Source organism: Coregonus lavaretus, assembly GCF_964263955.1.
Source record: "Coregonus lavaretus genome assembly, chromosome: 24".
Classification (NCBI taxonomy): domain Eukaryota; kingdom Metazoa; phylum Chordata; class Actinopteri; order Salmoniformes; family Salmonidae; genus Coregonus; species Coregonus lavaretus.
In genome coordinates, this window is record NC_140011.1 from 36,322,830 (window position 1) to 36,337,779 (window position 14,950).

At 47.6% G+C, this 14,950-nt stretch overlaps 2 protein-coding genes across 2 annotated transcripts in view; both read right to left on the minus strand.

Annotated features, from left to right (window-relative positions):
• Positions 1-345: 345 nt before the first annotated feature.
• Positions 346-2,760, minus strand: LOC311100283 (ADP/ATP translocase 2-like). The gene is made up of 4 exons (XM_084141140.1): positions 2,518-2,760; positions 1,179-1,662; positions 937-1,077; positions 346-787 (listed from the first exon to the last, which is right to left on the minus strand). Exons 1-4 carry the CDS (start codon positions 2,626-2,628, stop codon positions 630-632), a joined length of 894 nt encoding a protein of 297 aa, XP_083997266.1. The 5' UTR covers positions 2,629-2,760; the 3' UTR covers positions 346-629.
• A 1,451-nt stretch (positions 2,761-4,211) lies between these two features.
• Positions 4,212-14,950, minus strand: part of LOC311100011 (uncharacterized protein) — a gene marked incomplete at its 5' end in the record, with an annotated part of 31,637 nt that continues 20,898 nt past the window's right edge. The window contains 9 exons of the mRNA XM_084140742.1: positions 4,212-5,042; positions 5,298-5,474; positions 5,603-5,783; positions 5,895-5,932; positions 6,344-6,401; positions 13,408-13,431; positions 13,570-13,720; positions 13,836-13,935; positions 14,600-14,739. Of these exons, the coding sequence (XP_083996868.1) occupies positions 4,919-5,042; positions 5,298-5,474; positions 5,603-5,783; positions 5,895-5,932; positions 6,344-6,401; positions 13,408-13,431; positions 13,570-13,720; positions 13,836-13,935; positions 14,600-14,739 (993 nt within the window). The 3' untranslated portion in view covers positions 4,212-4,918. The remainder of the gene's footprint in view (positions 5,043-5,297; positions 5,475-5,602; positions 5,784-5,894; positions 5,933-6,343; positions 6,402-13,407; positions 13,432-13,569; positions 13,721-13,835; positions 13,936-14,599; positions 14,740-14,950) is intronic.

Here is a 14,950-nt window from a genome sequence, read left to right on the forward strand (position 1 = left end):
GAAGTAAATATTATGTTAAGGCTGTTCAAACTTGTCAGCAACTATATTTCACTTCTTGGATCATTACGCCATAACTCAACCCAGAACAGTTTATTACATGCTAAAATGATAAATTGTAGTAGACTACAACCATAACCGTGGCCACAATGAAGAGGCTAAGTAGGAGATTAGCACATGTAAATATAGCAGTAAGTGGTGTAATCCACTTCATGCATTTGATTATCCAATCAGTGCTCATTTCCCAAAATCTCTGAATCCCAGACATTCAACAAACCTGCATACCAATAGTACAGTTAATTTAGCAGCCCCCCCACAAAAGAAAACACCATTGACAACCTTCCAGGGTAGGTTTGTCCATTATAATGAATTTATTCAAGTGGTGGTTAGAAACATACCCGCTGGAGGACAGGAGTAGTATTTGAGGTTTCTTATACAGGAATGACATTGGTAAATGAGAATGGAACGTTTGAATGATAAAATGCACAACTTACAGCAGCCGCCCTCAACTAGTAGAATACCACTAGCTGGTTCACATAAATAAGGCAGAATGCAGGATCCATAGGAGTGGAAAGTAAAGTTACATTTAGCCATTTAATGTAAATTCAACAGTGATGTTAAAAAATAATAATTTAAAGGACTTTCTTTAGCTCATCGTACAAGACCAGCACAAAGGCACCACCCATGCCTCGGAGAACATTGGACCAGGCTCCCTTGAAGAAGGCCTTGCCACCCTCATCACGAGCGATCTTCTTCCAGCAGTCAATGGTCCCAGAGTACATGATATCAGCTGGAGAAAAAGGTCACGCAAGTTAGGACGTAATGCCAATTTAGTATTTGGAATAGCATGTTGCTACTACAGTCTTCCAGATGTGCAATTTCTCCCTAATCATTTAAACGTGATAACACTAAATGGTTTGGGAGACAGGAAAAACTCACCTCCTTTACGGCCAGACTGCATCATCATACGACGACGGACAGTGTCGAAGGGGTAGGAGGTCAGGCCGGCCACAGCAGTTACAGACTGAGCGATTGCCCAGCTCACTAAGATGGAAGTCTTCTGGGAGTCTGGCAGCATACCTGTTACATACCACACATAATATTACATATGCATATCCACAAATGTCCAGAAACCAACAGCTTTCAGTGAAAATGTTATCAGTGTTTAAAAAAGAATATACCTTTAGCTGTGTCATAAATGCCGAAGTAGGAAGCTCTGTAGATGATGATGCCCTGGACAGACACTGCGAAGCCCTGGTACAGACCCCTCATACCGTCAGACCTGAACGTCTTCGCCAAGCAGTCTGCCAGACCGTTGTACTCTCTCGCGCCAGCCTTTCCGACATCAGCTCCCAGACGGGTTCTGGCGAAATCAAGAGGGTAGACAAAGCAAAGGGAGGTGGCTCCTGCAGCACCGCCAGAGGCCAGGTTGCCAGCGAAGTACCTCCAGAACTGCTTGCGCTTGTCTACGCCGTCAAGGAAGATATTCTTGTACTTGTCTTTGAAGGCGAAGTTGAGGGCCTGGGTGGGGAAGTATCTTATGACATTGGCCAGGTTACCTCTCCAGAAGGCAAGGAAGCCCTGCTCCTTGGGAATGCGGGTAACACAATCTATGATACCCTTGTACTGCATTTCTTTGCTGATCTGCTTGCTGGCATGTTGGACCTGTGAAGAATAGGAGAAAACTTGAATAACATTTATCAGTTGATAAACTATATAAACCCTTAAATGGCAAGCTGGTACAACTGACGTAAGCCCTTCAGCCATCCCTGAGCTCTGCTCGTCTCGACCTTGCCACCTGCTTAAATCCGGTCTTTCTGATTGCTATCGATTTTCATCAACTATCTAATTGAACAAGACAGACCAATACTTGGTGGGTAATGTTTGCCGGTCAAATTACCCTGCAGACTTTCAATGCCAACCAGGTAGCTAGTTTAACCTCAGTTCTACCACCGTGGCTACCTACCTAACAGCTCGATTGTTCAATTCGTGATAATGGACATTTCACCGGTATGATTTACTACTAAACCAAGCTAGTTAGTTGAGTAACGTAGCTAAATTGTTACGACATGTTAGTGAGTTGTGTAGCTAACTATATCAGGTGCCAGACAGAAAGATGAATTGCCCAATGTCATAGACTGGCCCTGGCTTTGTTAGCTAGCTAACGTTAGCATTGTGTGGCCGAGCTAGCCAACCTGTGCTAATGATGACTGCGTTAGCCAACCGGCTAGCTCGGCTCGTGTGTAGGTCATTTGAAACATCTCATGACCTCGAATTATGGCAACCAACAGAAGATGCTAAACACCCATCCTGCGTTTATTAAACATATATCAATATAACAGTCTTAAGACACTGAAAAGAAAACACATAGCTAGCTACACTTAAGTTACCGCAAGGGTGATAATAAGCAGCGTACATTTCTCTAGCCAGTAAAAACAGCTAGCTTGCTAAGTTAGCTAGCTGATGCTTCGCATGTAGCAGCGGCGGCATAACGTTAGCTAGCTATGGACCAATAGCTACCTGAAGGAGAAGCTTGACTCTCTCGATGGGAGCAACCGCCGTTTTGGAGATGGCAGCAGAGATGCCACCAGCCAAGAAATCCTTGGCAAATGAAACTGCGGTCTCATTCATTGTGCGAAGTTGTAAATTGACTTGCAGACAGAAGAACACAGCGATAACCCCACTTGCCCTGCAACAGCGGATGGCCTACCACGAAATGGCCGATTTTATAGACGTGTAGGAATTTTATGAATTCAGAAGATCGCGAGACACAGCGGGAACTCATATTTCATTGTCATCTGACGATGGGGGCAGGGGAGAAGTTATCCGCAATCACAGATCTAGGGTCGTCGCTAGTTACCACAAGCACAAAGTCATAATGATGTCTTAAAATCTGATTTTAAACCTAACCACACTGCTAACTTTATGCCTAACCCTGACCTTCAATTAAGACCAAAAAGCAACATTTTGTTTTCATGAATTTTTACGATTTTTACAACTTTGTGGCTGTGGTAACTGGTGACAACCCAGATCTAGGATCAGATCATCATACCCATCCTTAATCTCAACAATCAACGGGACCCAGAATATATCTGACCGACACTGTATCAGTGGAAGTTACAACTTCTTCCTACTCTGAATGCCTATGTAATAAGGGGTTTATTCAGTGGGGCGCAAGCATTTTAAACGTTGCATATAAAATGCAACATGTTTTCCTATTATAATCTAAACCCCATAAAATAAAATTGAATATGCCTAGTCAACATTGTCATAGTGCCCTTCAAAATGTAACAAATGTCAAATGAGAAGTCTATCATGACCTGATGGTTCATCACCACCACTTCACATGCAATTGTTGGACATAGCCAAAATTTGAATTTAGATTATTGCTGCATTTTTATTGGCTGGTCCTCACTACATGTTCGTCGTCAAACCCACTGGCTCCAGGCCATCTATAAATCACTGCTAGGCAAATCCCCGCCTTATCTTAGCTCATTGGTCACCATAGCAGCACCCACCCGTAGTCTGCGCTCCAGCAGGTATATCTCACTGGTCATTCCCAAAGCCAACACCTCCTTTGGCCGCCATTCCTTCCAGTTCTCTGCTGCCAAAGACTGGAACGAATTGCAAAAATCTCTGAAGCTGGAGACTCTTATCTCCCTCAATAACTTTAAGCATCAGTTGTCAGAGCACCTTACCGATCACTGCACCTGTACACAGCCAATCTGAAATTAGCCCACCCAACTACCTCATCCCTATATTGTTATTTACTTTGCTCTTTTGCACCCCAGTATCTCTATTTGCACATAATCTCTTGCACATCTAGCATTCCAGTGTTAATACTATTGTAATTATTTTGCACTATAGCCTATTTATTGCCTTACCTCCATAACTTGCTACATTTGCACACACTGTATATATATTTTCTGTTGTATTTTTGACTTTATGTTTTTTACCCCATATGTAACTCTGTGTTGTTTTTATTGCACTGCTTTGCTTTATCTTGGCCAGGTCGCAGTTGTAAATGAGAACCTGTTCTCAACTGGCTTACCTGGTTAAATAAAGGTTAAAAAAAAAAAAGAAAAAAAAAGTGCATTGTGAGAAAAAAAATCAGCGCAATAAAGCAAGGCCTCAAACACTGCTGTGATTACAAACTACGCTACGCATAGTCAAAATGGTTGATGGTCACAGATTACAAAAAAATAGTAGAGCCCAGGTCAGGATTTAGTTTAATGTAAAGAGAGGTTATAGTATACAGCATTATATTCTATTATACCTTGCTACTCTGTGCCAGAATGTCAGAAGATAGTTTGAATCTAATCTACATGATGACATATTTGTATCAAGTAATATTTTTAATAGAAAAAGTGGTATCAACACAGTGTTTGAAATGGCTTCTGGCAAAGAAATGACATTCTATATATTTACAATATGACAAAGCAAGATGGGGCCTGTCCTAACGCTGACAATTATGGGGAATCTGGACAATGGAATGATGCAATTGAGAATGTCCATGATCAATGCATGAGTAAAAATCATCATTCTAGTGTGATTACATTTGTATTTTAGGCTACACACCATTGAAACAACTTGTGGTCCTCTGTAGCTCAGCTGGTAGAGCACGGCGCTTGTAACGCCAAGGTAGTGGGTTCGATCCCCGGGACCACCCATACACAAAAAAAATGTATGCACGCATGACTGTAAGTCGCTTTGGATAAAAGCGTCTGCTAAATGGCATATTATTTATTATTTATTAAGAAGCAGTTAGATTGGAATCTCTGTCTTGATTCCAATCACTTCACTTGAAATGGACATTTCATATCCAATTTTTCCTTACAAGAAATCAAAGTTGTCTAGCCATGGTCATTTTCTTTTTACAAAAAGTAAGAACTAGCCATGGAGCCGCAGTGTTCTGTTTTTTTCAGTCCTTGTGCTCTTCCCCACGCCCCACCATATCCTCTGGGTCATCCTTGTCCTCTTTGCTGCGTTTGCTTTTCTTGTGCTTGTGTCTGCGATGCACCTCCCCCTCATCATCATGCTGCTTGCTGTAAGGAAATTAATAATATAATATAATTCTGTTTTTATTTTTTGTAAGTGTTTATCTTAAGTCTTAAAGTGAGTAACCACACGTTGCTAGTTTATAAGAACCACAAGCTCATCAATGGAGCTTATGTCCATCAATCTCATAAATGTAGGCCAGTAAAGTAAAAACTAACCAGTGTGCACTGCATTAAATCACAAATTGTCTGTCCTACTGTATTTTCCTTTTTCTCAATCTGACAATACTAACTTTCCCTCACCGTTTGGAAGACTTGTGTTTACCACTCTCCTCCTTGTCACGATGGCGTCTGTCTCGCTGATGCTCCTCCCTCTCCCTGCTACGTTCACCGCTGCTGTCGTGAACATGAAGGTAACTGCGCTCAAATTCTCGCTCACTCTCTCGATCATGGCTGTAGTAGTGGTAACGGTCATCCTCACTAGGCCAGATATCAGGACAGATGGGAGAAAGTTAAGGCATGCGAAAGGTTAAAGTTCCCACAAAACATCATAAGCAAATGGATCAGTATCTACACTGTTTAACATTTTATTTGTTTTGTTTACACACTTATATTCGCTGGTGGTTGGAGTATGATCTCTCTCTTGATCCCTCTCTCTGTCTCTTTCTCTATGACCTCCTTGGTACTCCCAATGCCCTCGCCCTCCGTCTTCCCCACCCCCCTTCTCCAGCACAGAGCCCCACGGCATGTGTGATGATGAGACTGGAGGGTAGTTAATGAAGCTTGGCTCTGAAAGAAAATACACTGCATTAACTGCAATACAAGGGGAAGTTATTTGATGTGTGGAGCATAAGGCATGACAATTGTATTTTTAACCTGCAAGGTAACCACCATACATACCTCCACTGTTGTATCCGAAAGGAAGAGGGGCTCTACTGCTGTAATTCAGGGAAGAAGTTATGAAACAGAAGTTCTCTGAGTCTGATGCCTCCCTGCAGTCAGCAGGAAGATGTTTGGGGGTGGGGGTGCTGCAATTTGTTTCTGAAATATTTTTTTGCTTGCGCTACAGACTGCTATATTGGTCTGCTAATACAGGACTATTAAAGGCCCAGTGCACTACTTTTGTGAGACATTTTTTTTCAGGTGGTGCTGCAGCAACCTCAGCACCCCTACTTCCTGCAGCTATGGTTGATAGCACAGCAGAGGTACCTGATCTATCATCAAAAGAGTGGCCAGGCAAACCGGTTTGTGGACATTTTTGAGTTGGGCGTGACTTTAGAGCAGCGTCTGAACATATTGCCTTATTAATGCGTTAGTACATTTTAATTAGTCTATTGACTCTCACGTACCTATCCACTGGTGGCATCATCAAGGTAGGGGGAGGAGCAAGGGGAGGTGGGAACAGGCCTAGGGGAAAAGCAGTATGTAATCATCACTAACAACAAATATTTGTATAACTATGTAACATACAAATTCAGATTACAATTCTAGATTCATGGTTATGTATGTTTACAGCCATTTCAAAGCATGTTGTATAATATTATCATACTACAATTAAATGCATTTCTCTTGCATCCTCTGAGAAACTATGGATTACACAGAGTTCTATATCGTGGAGCTCCGCCCCATAGGGGAGCTCTGCTCCTAGTGGTTTACCCTCTGCCCTAAGGCAGCAACAGCCTGAGACAAAATTATGCACACACCTGCAGCCAATAGGAGCACAGGTGTCCCTATAAGAGGGGATGCCTCCCCTCAATCAGCCTCCCTTTTTCTTCAGCGACTGGATGACTAGACTGAAGAGCCAAGAAGAGACGAAGCACGAAGACTCAGGACGAAAACGCCGTTGATATTCCAGTCATCAACGTCGTCTAAATGAGCACACCGGGAGATTTCCCACCCCCAAAAGCTCTTTTCAGAGCTCAGTGCAGATGCACTTCTATGGCGGCCGGTGACCACCACGACCTGTGTTTCGTGTGTTTGGGATCCCAGCATGCCAAGGAAGGCGTCTGCAGTCCCCCGAATTGCGCCTCCTGCGCCCTCCTTTCTTTCAAGGAGAGGAAGCAGCGTTGGGCGTTTTTTAGGGAGGACATCCCCCTTGAGGACGTGCTGTCGATACTAGCCTCTGCTTCAGAGGCGTCGTCCGACGGCGCAGACTCGGGGTAGGATAGGGATTTTGAGGAGGAGTCCGGCGTTCCGATGGAACAGTCAGACCCCATCCCTCATATTTTCAAGCCCCCCTTTCCCTTGGAAAGCGAGAGGGCTTGTAGTCCCTATAGCGAAGGGGACACGAGCTCTGAGAGATCAGAAGCCCTGTCCTTCGCTGCAGCCTCTCTGAGAGCGGATTTTCCGGGTCTTATTGAGAGAGCTGCGCAACGTCTGGAGATAAGGCTGCCCCCTCTTCCCTCCGCACCGGAGGTTGATATGATGGAGGGCGGTCCTTATTCCAGGCCTAGAAGGCGGCAGAGCCAGTGGCTCCTGCCATGCCTTCTTTGGCCAGGTATGTTGAGGGCTCGTGGGAGGCACCTTTAGCGGCGCGTTCGCCAGTGAAAGCGTACCTCCCATTCACGAGAGTGGAAGGAAGGTTCCAGGGCAAGGGAATCCCCAGGTTAGAGAGCGCCATGGAGGCGTATCTTGTACCGGGTTCGAGCCCTTGGCCCTCTTCCAAGAAGGCCACATTGCCATCCCAGAAGGACCGACTCACAGCGTCGCTGTTAGAGAAGTCCTTTGGGTTGGGAGCCCAAGCTGTAGCAGCAGCTAATAACATTGGCCTCTTGGCGGCCGCTCTGTCCCGTTTAACCACGGGCAAGACAGAGCTGGCACCGGAGGAGGTGGAGGAGGCGTCCAGAATTTCTGGCGCCATACTCCACCTAACACAGGCGTCCGCAGTCTGCGCGGGGAGGTCTATGGCCACTTCGGTGGTCGGGGAGCGACACCTCTGGTTGTCATTGACTTCCATGAAAGAGGCAGACAGGACGTCTCTCTTGAACGCCCCCCTCTCTGACGACGGCCTCTTTGGGGTCGCAGTCAAGGAGGCGACGGAGCGTTTTTCCAAACTGGAGGAGGAGAAGAAACAGCTGGCCAAGCACCTGCCGTTGGCAGGACGACTCGGCCCGCTCCGTCCCAGAGGCCATCTACCTCGGCCCCTCAAAGTAGACCGGGGTCTACAGCGAGGCGGTGTAATCGGCGTCATCCGGCGGCAGCGAGCAGCAAGGGAACGGGCCCCGCCCTTCCAGCAGCTACAGTAGCCCCACTTCAGCCGGCGAGGGAGGTGACGAGGACGCCGACCTGGCCCTCCAAGGGAGGCAAAAGGAGGCGTACGTGACGGGACGCGGGGGAGTGGATGGAGGACGCGTCGATGGTGTCGAACGTGCCCACTGTTCCCCCCCACCCTTCGGTTGAAGGGATGGGTGTTGATGTAAATGCCTTTGTTGATGTGTTTAATAAAGAGTTGGCTCCACCTGACTTTGTCAAAAAAGAGCCTCTTTTCCATAATACGTCCGAGAGCGTTCAAATCTCACCCTCTCTTCCTTACCACTCTAAGAGCCATTCAGCCCACTGAGGGTGCGTTGCTGAACAGGCACTTAGAGTAGGTATCCATAAGACCTCAATCAGGTCGTCACATCACACTTCACGTATAAGAAGTGCTTTACATAGCAGGCAGCAGTCTCTGTCAGATTCTGACATGAGGACGCAGCCGCTATTTGGGGATGGCGCACTAGCACAGACTAAGGTCTCTGCTAGTACGAGCCAGACCCATGCTGCGTTCACGGAGGGCCCGATTACCGCGGTCACGAAGGTGTCCAGAGTATCGGCGCCCCCAGGCATTGTAACACAGCAGCTATCTGGGGACGGCGCATTATCGCAGACCAAGGTCTCGGTTAATGCGATTCAGAACCATGCTACGTTCACGTAGGGCCGGATTACTAGGGTTATGGGTATAACCAACGTATCGGCTCCCCTGACAGAACGAGCTAGTACTCACCACACTGAGTGTGAATCAACCCACCAGGGGTGCAGAGTTGAACACACACAGAAGGTGAAAGTTAAGAAGGTATCAAGGCGCCGCCTTGTTTTACCTCATAGAGACCTCATACTACAGACTTCTAGGAGTACTGTAGTGAAGGGCTCTGATAGCGAATTGCAGTCACCTAAGATGATGCAATCGCTTGCTGGGGATGGTGCCCTGCCGCAGGCTGTGACCTCGGTCAGCGCAATTCAGACCCGCGATGCGTTCAAGGAGGGCAGGAATACGACGGTTACGAGTTTAACCGACGTCCCTGCTCCTCTTTCTCTCTCAGAACGCATTGATGGTTCCACTCCCTTTCACGGGAGGCCCACCTTGGGCTGTTCCACCACTTCAATGTTGGGGAACAGTGGCGGTAAGGGCCATAGAGGAATACAGGTCCTTCCTACTGGATGCACCACAGCTTCGTGCTCAGCCGCTTTCTCTGCATTGCTGGCAGTGGCGAAGAAGCTGCACCCTCTCACGCTGGCTAGAACAGACGTTGCAGAAGGGTTATGCTCTCCAATTCCACCGGACCCCACCCCCGTTCAGGGGAGTGGTGGAGACGGTGATGAAAACGCCAGACAAAGTGGCCGCTCTGATGACAGAGATTACGGAACTTTTGGCGAAGGAGGCGGTGACAGTAGTTCCCCGGGAGCAAAGGAACAAAGGGCTATATTCGCCTTATTTCCTAGTGCCCAAAAAGACGGGGGGAGTGAGGCCGATTTTGGACTTACGCATTCTCAACGAGAGCATAACCAAACGGCCCTTCCGAATGCTAACGACAAAACGCCTGCTGGAATGTGTCCAGAGAAGGGACTTTTGTACGAGCATAGACCTAAAGGACGCGTACTTTCATGTGCCGGTTCAGCCGCGTCAGAGGAAGTTTCTGCGGTTCGCCTTTCAAGGGGTGGCGTACGAATACACGAGGATGCCATTTGGATACGCCCTGGCACCTCGCACATTTTCCAAGTGTGTGGAGGCGGCATTGGAACCGTTGCGTCGTCAGGGAATACGGCTACTAGCCTACCTGGACGATCTACTGGTTCTCGCCCCGTCAGCAGAGCTGGCGATCACTCACACAACACAGACAGTGATGCATCTCACAAGTCTGGGGTTTGCTGTGAATTGGAAAAAGAGCGCGCCCTGGCCCACTCATCAGATTGACTACCTGGGGATACAGCTAGACACTGTGAGGATGAGGGCTCGAATTTCGGACCCCCGAAAGGTAGCCTTGTTGCTAGCCCTGAGGAAGTGTCGTCCGAATCACACGGTGACGGCGCTGTCGATCATGTCACTTTTGGGTCTCATGTCGTCAGCCCACTCTGTGGTTCCGCTGGGACTCCTGCATATGCGCAGGATGCAGCGATGGTTCGCCCAACTAAGACTAGACCCATTGCATCAACGTCATCGGTTGGTGGTGGTTCCCCTCTCGCTCAGTGCAGATCTGAACTATTGGAGAAACCTGCGCATTCTCACGCATGGAGTCCCGATAGGAAAGGTGTCCTCTCACATCCCAGTATTCACGGATGCGTCCCTGACGGGATGGGGAGGGACATGTCAGACCCAAGCGATAGGAGGTGTGTGGCCTCAATCAGGTCGTCATATCAACCTCTTGGAGTTGGAAACGGTTAGACTGGTTCTGACCCACTTCGCGTCTACCCTTCGGGGTCGCGATGTGCTGGTCTGGTCAGACAACCGGACCACAGTAGCTCACATAAATCGCCAGGGAGGAGTCAGGTCTCCTGCTCTCCATCGGGCGGCAGAGGAATTGTGGCTGTGGGCTTACGAGCACCTTCGCTCATTGAGAGCAGCACACATTCCGGGCTACTTGAACGTAGGAGCAGACCTCATGTCAAGAGGGGGTCCTCGAGACGACGAGTGGTGTCTGCATCCGGACATTGTTCTTCAGATTTGGGAACAATTCGGGAGAGCCGAGGTGGACCTATTCGCGTCACGCGTGAACGCGCAATGTCCTCTGTGGTTCTCTCTGAGGGAACAGGACGAACCGCCACTGGGAAGGGACGCCTTTGCGCACCAACCGTGGCCGAGAGTTCTCCTGTATGCATTCCCTCCGCTGTCCTGCATTCTCCCACTGCTAGCCAGGGTGAGGCCAGGGGGGCTGTCAGTGATACTGATAGCGCCCGATCGCCCGGGGGCTCCTTGGTTTGCGGAGATGAGTCAGATGTTGATTGCGCCACCTTGGCCAATTCCACATCGACGGGACGCGTTGTCTCAGGCGGGAGGCACGATAGGGAAATTGCCCATAATCGGCCAACCACTGAAGGCCTGGCTGCTGAGAGGGACAGGCTAGAGCGCCGTGGGTTATCTGATGCAGTGATCAGGACCATACAGGGTTCACGTGCCAGTTCCACTTCTAAGATGTATGCCAGTAGATGGAACGTGTTTTCACGATGGTGTGTCACACAAGGTGTAGACCCCATGAGCTGTCAGGTGGAGAGTATTCTCTCTTTTCTACAGCTCATGTTTGATAAGCAAAAATCGCCTGCCACTATTAGGGTGTTTTCAGCAGCAATTTCAGCTTGTCATGAGGGGTTTGGCAGAGACAATGTCTTTAGCCACCCTCTAGTGAAACGCTTCCTATTAGGAACGCGGCGACTTAGGCCAACACCTAGACTCACGCTTCCTCAGTGGGATTTGGCTTTGGTACTCGAAGCGCTATGTAAGTCGCCGTTCGAGCCATTGAATCAAATACCCCTCAAGATGCTGTCTATCAGGACAGCACTGTTGCTCGCTTTGACTACAGCTAAGCGGGTCAGTGATTTGTGTGCTCTTTCGACGAGACCTGACTGCCTGGCCATCAATGGTGACCTGAGCAGAGCAGTGTTACGTCCTAACCCGGCATTTGTGCCGAAGGTTATTAAGAGTTCATATAGGTCACAGACCGTGGAGCTGTGGGCTTTTTCTCCTCCTCCTCATTGAGAGAGGAGTGAGGAAAAGCTCCATCGCCTGTGCCCGGTACGCTCTTTGGCGTGTTACGTAGAGCGCACAGCAGCGATTAGGTCATCGCCTCAGTTGTTTGTGTGTCACGGTGCGGCTGCACTAGGTAGACCACTTTCAAAACAGCGGTTGTCTCACTGGCTTTGTGAAGGCATTGAGACAGCTTATGAGGCAGCGGGCGGCAATTGCCTCAGGGTATCAGAGCTCACTCCACTCGTGGAGTAGCGGCTTCTACTGCCCTTTTCAGAGGAACAGGGGTAGAGGATATCTGTAGAGCAGCATCCTGGTCGACGCCGTCTCCATTTATCTGTTTCTATCTCTTAGATATGTCTTCTAACTCTCTGGCTCGATCTGTACTCAGCATGGCTGAAGGGAGATCTTGAGCAAGAAAGAGAGGAGAAGCAGGACTGTGGACACAGGTTTCCATCAGGTCCGCTTTGGTTAGGAAGATGTGTTTTTGACAGATGTGTTTTCTAACTCTTTGGCTCGGTCTGTACTCAGCATAACTGAAGGGAGATCTTGAGCTAGGAAGAGAGGAAAAAGCAGGACTATGGACAAGGTTTCCATCAGGTCCGCTTTGGATAAAAAACATATTTTGTGGCATGACTCCTGACTGACAGGTTCAGTACAGTAGAGGCATGTGTTGATTGACAGAATGTGAGGTAATCTATCTGCTTGTTCAGTTTAGTATGACCCATGTTTTGTTCCTGCCCACTAATCTCTGGGATTCCATTGAGTGAGTGAGGCGGTCTACCGCGTTCACAATGTAGAGTGACACTTGGTGTCATTCCATTAGTGGTCGGTAGTGTTTTCACAGGATATTGAGGCACATCTATCTGTTAGTACAGATTAGTATGGCTTCTATTCTGGTGATCTGCCCACTAGTCATTGGCATTGCCATTGGACTAGGTGGGGCGGGTCTTTAACCGATGACGCGGTATATTGTGACGCCCGTAGGGGTTTTTAGTTGCAGTACTGCGGGACTTGGTTGCAGCCATTGCTAGGCCTGACCTTTTCGTTTCGATGGGAAGTGTTAGGCTCGGCAGGGAGTACATTTTGGAGCGCTACGCTCCGCCTTAAACCACTAGGAGCAGAGCTCCCCTATGGGGCGGAGCTCCACGATATAGAACGATTAGTTACCGGAGTGTAACTCCAGTTCTATGAGTGGAGCGGAGCCCCATAGGACTTAAGGCCCTGCCGACCCTCTCTAGTCTCGCTGAAGATAAATATCTCGGGAGGCTGATTGAGGGGAGGCATCCCCTCTTATAGGGACACCTGTGCTCCTATTGGCTGCAGGTGTGTGCATAATTTTGTCTCAGGCTGTTGCTGCCTTAGGGCAGAGGGTAAACCACTAGGAGCAGAGCTCCCCTATGGGGCTCCGCTCCACTCATAGAACTGGAGTTACACTCCGGTAACTAATCGTTTTGTGGTCCAGCTATAAATACTTACCTGTAATGGAAGGTGGGGGTATACCTGAGAATGAGACCAAACATGTAAAGGTATTATAAACATTATGTTATAGTCAGTTTCTCCTGGCTCTCCTTATCATATCTCAAGACTATGCATTTGGTATGCTTTCATTCATGGTGTGGATAAAGGATGATACCTTACCTGGGGGGTGAAGAGGTGGGGGCATACCAGATACTGGTGGAGGAGGATGCAGGAAGTGTGGGGGGGGCATACCCATTGGAAGAGGAAGAGGAGGGGGAGGTCCTGCTGGTGGAACCAAGGGTTGTATCTTGTTACCATGGTCTCCAAGCACCTGCAGAGTTGTTGAGAACATTGAATGATGCAGAACAATAGGTGTGTGTTTTACACTCCTTAGCCTGCAGCCTGACTTCATCAAATAAAATCACTGAATGTGTGAACAGATTAACCTGGATGGGATTCTGTTCCTGCATTTCCCTCCTTCGACCTTCAACCCGGCGAATGGCTCCTGTCTGTCCACCAATCACATCAATAGTTCCACCCAATTTCCTACAGAAAGAGATGACAGCCATCTGTACTCTCACTGCAGTCAGGAGCCATTTAGAGCCGCCAATTGATAGCTTCACATGCTTTCTCTACCAAGTGTAAAATAAGTATTTAAAAAACGTAACTAATTACAATCCAGTTCTTTTGAGGGAAATGTTGTACCAGATCTGAGTTAGTCTCGGAAATCCCAGACCTAGGGCAGCAACAGCTCTTGGTCTGGGATTAATGACGGATGACAAAAAACAAAAAAAAGCCAACAAATCACGAGGCAGGTATGCCAGAACGTCGCCATTCGAAACCAATGTTTGCAGGCAAAACCTTTGCAGTGGTTTTAGTGAAGGTAGTTGATGCAAACTATCCACTTGCGAAATGCACTCATTAAAAATAACCTCTGTGATCTCCATCTTGCTAGCTACTATTTTGTGTCCGGGAATGTTTATGCTAGGGCAACAAGTGGATAAGGCAATGATGTAAGAAAACCGGATGTCCCAACTCCTCTATGCCAAACTGACATTGTATACGTACAGACATGTTAAGCTGGAACATTGTAACATTGTGGGAGACAAGACTGAGCTGGTGTGATGCTTGAACAGGTAAAAAGGTTATTACTTCCATATTTAAGCATACCTTTATTCACAGGTATTCTTAATCCCTCTTACATGTTTACCTGTTAGGTGGGGGTCCTGCCTTCAGTCTGTTGGCGGCGAGGGCCAGGACTGAAGCAGAGGGAAAGTCTGGCTTGTAATCAGGCTTGATGGAAGACGGTTCTGTATCCTTTTCTAAAGTGGTTACCCTTCCCTGCTGAACCTCGAAAATAAAACAATTATCCAATTATTTCCCACCCGCAAAATATCACTGTTAATATAATTGAATCTATGTTAGTACTGTATCACATTTAGAGATAAGATAAACCATTATTTTATATGAACATTTATAATAGTATTATCAATGGAATTATTAATGTATTATTTGACTTGGGGCCAAATCCAGAGAGGTCTGGCCTTGATTTAAGTGTGGA